Source organism: Henckelia pumila, chromosome 3 (assembly GCF_033568475.1).
Source record: "Henckelia pumila isolate YLH828 chromosome 3, ASM3356847v2, whole genome shotgun sequence".
Classification (NCBI taxonomy): Eukaryota; Viridiplantae; Streptophyta; class Magnoliopsida; order Lamiales; family Gesneriaceae; genus Henckelia; species Henckelia pumila.
In genome coordinates this window covers 42103176-42109391 of record NC_133122.1, presented here as the reverse complement: position 1 = coordinate 42109391, position 6216 = coordinate 42103176, and the positions used below count along the sequence as shown (strand labels likewise).

The 6216-nt window shown below is 35.1% G+C and overlaps 1 protein-coding gene across 2 annotated transcripts; it reads left to right on the top strand.

The window, feature by feature from the left end:
* Positions 1–254: 254 nt before the first annotated feature.
* LOC140886791 (ABSCISIC ACID-INSENSITIVE 5-like protein 7) lies at positions 255–3693 on the top strand. 2 transcript variants are annotated; one of them, XM_073293638.1, is made up of 5 exons: positions 255–374; positions 1346–2497; positions 2611–2682; positions 2782–2811; positions 3371–3693. In XM_073293638.1, exons 2-5 carry the CDS (start codon positions 1418–1420, stop codon positions 3443–3445), a joined length of 1257 nt encoding a protein of 418 aa, XP_073149739.1. In that variant the 5' UTR covers positions 255–374; positions 1346–1417; the 3' UTR covers positions 3446–3693. The 2 variants fall into 2 exon arrangements, with proteins under 2 accessions (XP_073149739.1, XP_073149740.1); XM_073293639.1 differs by lacking the exon at positions 255–374 and adding an exon at positions 405–956.
* Positions 3694–6216: the final 2523 nt, after the last annotated feature.

Here is a 6216-nt window from a genome sequence, read left to right as displayed (position 1 = left end):
ATGGGATCCGACCCATTATTTTTTTTAAAAAAATCTAAATTGTTGCTAGAAAGCACCAAAATATTTCCGTACTCCACGCCGAAATCCCAACCAATAAGAAGGCGCCATTTAACACCTTGTCCGAATATATGAGCGATCCACATACGCCCACGTAGAACTATCTGATTGGCTGGTCCATCAAATCGAGGCCCCCAGACCTCCTTCTCATTGGTCCACGTTCTGAAATTTCAGGCCCCGTTGAATTAAGAAATGGCGAAAATGATTAAAATAAGTAGCGACGGAGATTTATAACGAAGAGACTCGTGTCGAAACGGCACAAGACACTTGTCGACTCCACCTACAAGCCGGTCGGTGAAGAAATCTCTCTCCACAAGGTGATTGGTGGTTTCTATAATGTTCTAGAGATTTCTTTTCTTACCTGTTATTTTCCATTTTTTTCCTAACTTTTTTTGACTTGGCTGATTGCTTGAAAAGATGGGAACTTGGTTGAATCGGTTCATGTTTCGGGTTACAGAGAGTAGATCGATGTTTATCGGACATTTCTTTTGTATTTGTAGTTCTGGGTTTTTGTTTTGAATTTGTTAACGGGTTTATTATAGGATTGGGAAGATTAAGGTTTAGGTTCTCCTAGTGTTGAATTATTGATGATTTGGTGAGATTTTTGTTCAGTAAGGACATAGTAAAAAATGACGGCAAGAAGGGAATGGTTCTTCTGTAAGTTCTTGCACCGTGTTCGAGTGATAGGAGGCAGCTGAGATTTGAGTCATCAATTGATTATTGGGAGTGATGGGCATGGTTAAATTTAGGATTTGATTGTCTTGGTGTTTAGAAATTGATATTTACTTCGGTTATCTGGGTTTTAAAAGAAAAGGAAACGGATGAGAAATAGGAGCCATGCGGATTATTTTGAAGAACACTCTGACTTTGGCTGTTTGGGTCCCTTTGCGAATACCCAAGTATGAGAATTATTGTAACTACTTGTGTGATTTGGAAATTGATAATTTAATCACGCTATGAGTGAAATCTTTCAGTAAATTAATATACTTCCACTTAATCAAGTGAAAGCTGTGTTGCTCTTGTTTGAGGGTTAAAATAGAAGAAGTTGGCTACATGTGTTGTAATGTTAGTCAAATGCATCCTTGAAACTATGAAGTGGGATCTTAATTTATGTTGAGACTCTGAATTTGCATGTTTCATGGAGGCAACCATTAATTTGATGTATTGAGTTGGTCTAGTTATTAGATGGTTTGAAGTATGATACTGTTTTCATTCACGTCTATACTTTTACATGAACTTTTGGAGAACAACTTTGTACGTAAATGGTTGTGTTGGTATTTTTGTGTAGATTATCAAGATCTGAACTGGTGATTACCGTGAGTTCAGCCAGCTGGTTGCTCCGGTTTGCTATCTTGTACTTATGGGGTCTTACATGAACTTCAAGAATTTTGAAGATACATCCCAAACAGATGACAGTGGTTGGAATCAAACAAGTAACCCCCCTTTTACGCGACAGTCTTCCATATACTCCTTGACCTTCGATGAGTTCCAAAACTCTTTGGGGTTACCCGGGAAAGAGTTTGGATCCATGAACATGGAGGAACTTCTGAAAAGCATTTGGACAGCTGAAGAAACACATGCTTCGACCTCTGCCATGGGAGACGGTGTTGCACCGAATGGAAGTTTGCAGAGGCAGGGTTCATTGACTTTACCACGTACACTTAGCCAAAAAACCGTCGATGAAGTGTGGAGAGACGTTCTCAAAGAGACCATTGGCGTACAAGATGTTAGTGCTAGTGGTGGCTTGAACTTGGGTCCTAGGGAGCCCACTTTAGGGGAGATGACATTAGAAGATTTTTTGGCAAAAGCTGGTGTGGTTAGAGAAGATGCTCAAACTTCTGGAGGGCCAACCAGCAATGGAGTCTATTCTGGTTTACCTCTACAAAATGGCAATAATAATACTGGTTTAACTACAGAGTTTCAGCAAGTACCGTCTCAGAACAATGTTGTATTGGGCAATCAACACTTTCTTACTCCTTCAAATGTGGTGGTCTACACAAGTGGTGTTAGTGTAACCAGTGTTGCATCACAACCGCAACCGCAGCCACAATTACAGTCTATTCTTCCCAAGAGAACAACCTTAGCCTTTTCTTCTCCTTCAAATATGGGTAACAACTCCCCAATGAAGGGTTCAGTGGCTGGGATAACGAATACTATGGATAATAACGTGTATCAAAATGGAACGAGGGGCATGGGGGTATTATCTAATGGAGTGACTGTCACCCAAAATTCGCCCAGGAATTCTCCTCACTGTGATGTTAGTGTTAAGGGTTGCATGGATTCACCATCTCTTTCTCCTTCTCCTGTGCCTTATGCATTCGGTCAAGTTGGGGGACGAGGGAGGAGATCAACTGCTTCATTGGAGAAAGTAGTGGAGAGAAGGCGGAGGAGAATGATAAAGAACAGGGAGTCTGCTGCTAGATCTCGTGCTAGGAAGCAGGTGCTTCATCACAAATTTTTCATGTTAAATGGCACTTTATAGTCTTGTAGACTTGTGGCTCATCGGGATTCATGTTTTTAGTGATTGTGATCCAAAATGTGAAACATATGCAGGCATATACATTGGAATTGGAAGCGGAAGTAGCAACACTCAAAGAAATGAACAGAGAGTTGCGCAAAAAACAGGTATATTTTTAGGACAATAAGAAAGGTCCAAAACTTTGACCATGTGAGTTCTTGATTCTAACATATTATACTGTTTCTGCATTTCATGTTTTGCTTCAGTATGATCTGTTGGAGATGCAGAAAAATCAGGTACTTATTCCTTGTCAACTCTTAAATTGCTTTACTTGCAAAATTTTGATAGACTAATTTAAACTTTCGGGTGATGATTCCCGTCTTCCCCTCCAATGTGCTGCCATACCATATCCAAAACATTAATTACAAACATCTGGTGTTATATCATTTCTTGCACTCATATGACTTATTGCTGCATGTCACTTGTATAAATAGATTATGTTGTAAACATTTTAGGTCGAGTTTATGTTACAGTTTGACATTTAGTTGTATTTGTCAGTCCTATCTATATTTTATATATGATTCATGTGTAATTTTGCATGTTCAAAAAATTTTGTTTCGGTGTACTGTGAACAACCCAAAATGGTTGGAGTTTAGTGAAAGATTTTACATCACTTGTGAGAAAGATATGCAACCAAATGCTACAATATAGTATGTTCCAAATTTTCAGTAACATTCTGCTCTCAACATGCTGGATGTTTAGGATATATATACAATTTGAGTAGTGTGCTTTTTACATATTACAGAGTGTTATGTTCCATGTATCTCGAAGTTACGGGTTTTTGTTTGTTGACAGACGGCGGAGACAACAAAGAGACCAGGTGGAGCTCAAAGAAGATGTCTGCGGAGGACGAGCACTGGACCTTGGTAGGCTTAGGGGGAGGAGGTTCAAAATATCATGGTAACTGACTCAGCATCCTTTAAAAGGATTGCGTGCTTTATGCATGAATCTCTAGTGTAACACCAGTGCACTAAGGTTCCTTGTTTGTGTAAAATCTTGTTTGCTCCTCGTTGAAAACTATTAATATCTGTAGGGTTAACCCTATTGTAATTTTAAGGTTCCTCGTTTGTGTAAAATCTAGCTTGTTAAATCAATGAAACTATTGTGGTTCCTTATTACTTGTTTGGTCATTATTTTCCGAATAGATGTTCTCAACAATATATATTAATGGTTTCGGTCCCAACCCGTCTCAACCCACCAAATTACACGATATTGGCTAGGTATGTTGGGTTTACCTTCTCTCTTTACGCCTAAATTAAACAGGTTTGGTTAGCAATTTCCAAATCCGCTAAAGCCTAAAAGGCAGGCCTCACAGCCTATGTTGGGTTACAGTGCATTGTGGGTTGGTCGGTTCCTTCCGACTCTGTTGATGTTTTAAATCAATTTTGTCCTCTTTTCCTTAAAAGGTTCAAATTTTGTAACATACGAAATTATAGATTCGATTAAATATCTAAATAGACTGTTATAAACGAACTTCGAAGTTATGAGTGGTTTCAAAATTTATTTCAATTAAAATGGGATCAAATGACATCTTTCCACATATTTTGATTAACTAGAAAAGTGCAAGTGCATTATTAACAATTAAAAACATTAGTAAGAGAAATACTGTGTTTGGAATAATAAAAAATGGGATTTGAATTCGGAATTGGATTTAGAATTTCATTAATTTGAAATCCCATTTGCTGTTTGGTTATGAATTCAATTTTGGTATTTCGAAATCCATTTTTTGTTTGGAGAAAAAGAAATTTGAATTTGGAATTTTATATTTCAATAAATATCTAACTCTTCTATAATCTTGTGCACAAATAATTTACAAAATATATTATTAATATTATTAACCAAAATTAAAAAAATTAAATCTGGTCGTATTTTTTTAAATCTATTTAACTATTTAATTTAGAATATATAAATTTTTTTTATATAAACTACGTACTATCTTATAAGATTAATAAATAAGTATTAGTGAAAAAATAAAATATCAACATAAAATAATAAAAAATAAGATTTAATAAATATTTAAATTAAAATTTTATGAAATAAACTATATCAAAATTCAACATGATATGTGAAAATTATAAAATAAATAATATTTACTTCTCAATCCAAATACGTGAATTTAAATCAAAATATTATCATTGTTCCATTTCCATGAAAACAACCGGAATCAATGTCAAATATGCAAAATAGAAAAAAATAAAATTATAAATAATTCAATCAGCAATCACATCCTAATTTTTATTCTACCGAATCAAATCATCAATAAATCTTAAGAAGCATTGTCCATTTTTCATGTTAACCAATCGACGAGATCATCTTGTGGAAGTTACAAGAAAAAATCAGTTGTAGTTGAATTTGACATTAGAAAATCATTTGCTTCATAAATGAATTTTCTATCCACTCCATTCAGTTTTTTCAATTTGTTCTATTCAATAACGTTTAGCACTTTGGCAATTTGCGACATTGTGGCATTCAAACTTTCAAGTCTCTCGTTCAGGTCATCAGATTTCGATATTTTTTTCTTGCCAGCCTTAGATATTGCCAGCATTATACGCTAACAAAAAGATCAGAATAAGGTTTGAAGAACAAACCTTGCACAGACTTCACATAAATGTCACTTGACTCAATGAGTTAGTTATTCAAAATTCATGGAGCAAACATTGCACACCATGAGCGAAGAAAACATGATTATTGTGAAATTTGAACTTTTTGGTTGAAGGTAGAAGATAGACAAAAGTATGGCTAAACAAAGAAGATGAACGAAGAAGATGACGTAAGTGATGAAATTACAAGGAATATAAAATATTTATTTGGTTGATTTTTATTCTACTCATATCCGAATCCCCTCAAATCTGATCAAAATTGATAAGATTTATTTACACAACGAAATCCTAACAAATCCCATAAAATCCAATTCTATTTTTTAAATCCAATTGGCCAAACAGTTGAAACAAGATTTACAAATCCAAATTCTCATAAATCCCAGCAAATTCATGCTTCCAAACATAGTGGAACACGAAGGGTTTCATTAACAATAATATGAAAATTTTATGAAGGAAATAAGGATGAAAAAAGAAATTCACAATTGAAGTGATATATTTATGCTAAATAAAATATTAGGAAAAAACACATTCGATATACGTGAAAAATTTATAATTATATGTTCAATATCAATACATAATAGAGAAAAGATATTTGATTGACAATATTAATTAAAACACAATATGATTAATTAATGGTGATGTAATAAAATAGATAATAAAGGACACAAAAGAAAATTCACAATTCAAAATGATATATTTATATGTAAAAAAAAAATATATTTTAAAAGGGTTGATCCCGAAGGAGACCCCATTCCATATGAGTTAGAGGCCCATTGGCTCATGCGAAGATTAAATCGAGGGATGTGCACGAGCGGCAAAAATCTGAAAGAGGGAACAACATGATCCAACCCCCAGAACATACCCCACAATATTTCAGCCGAAAATATGCTCCACACGAGAATCGAACCCGCAACGCTGGGAAATTTTTTCCCACGTCACCTCAGTCCTTACCAACTCACCTATGCCCCCGTGGGCGTATATATATATATATATATTTCACATCACTAAAACACGATACCGGGTTTTAGTGGTCGGGAACGA

Excerpts from the sequence above, each read along its gene's own strand:
- LOC140886791 (XM_073293638.1), top strand. The coding sequence starts at position 1,418 with ATGGGGTCTTACATGAACTTCAAGAATTTTGAAGATACATCCCAAACA. Across the intron at positions 2,498-2,610 it reads GATCTCGTGCTAGGAAGCAG|GCATATACATTGGAATTGGA; the intron begins GTGCTTCATCAC and ends AAACATATGCAG. Across the intron at positions 2,683-2,781 it reads GAGAGTTGCGCAAAAAACAG|TATGATCTGTTGGAGATGCA; the intron begins GTATATTTTTAG and ends GTTTTGCTTCAG.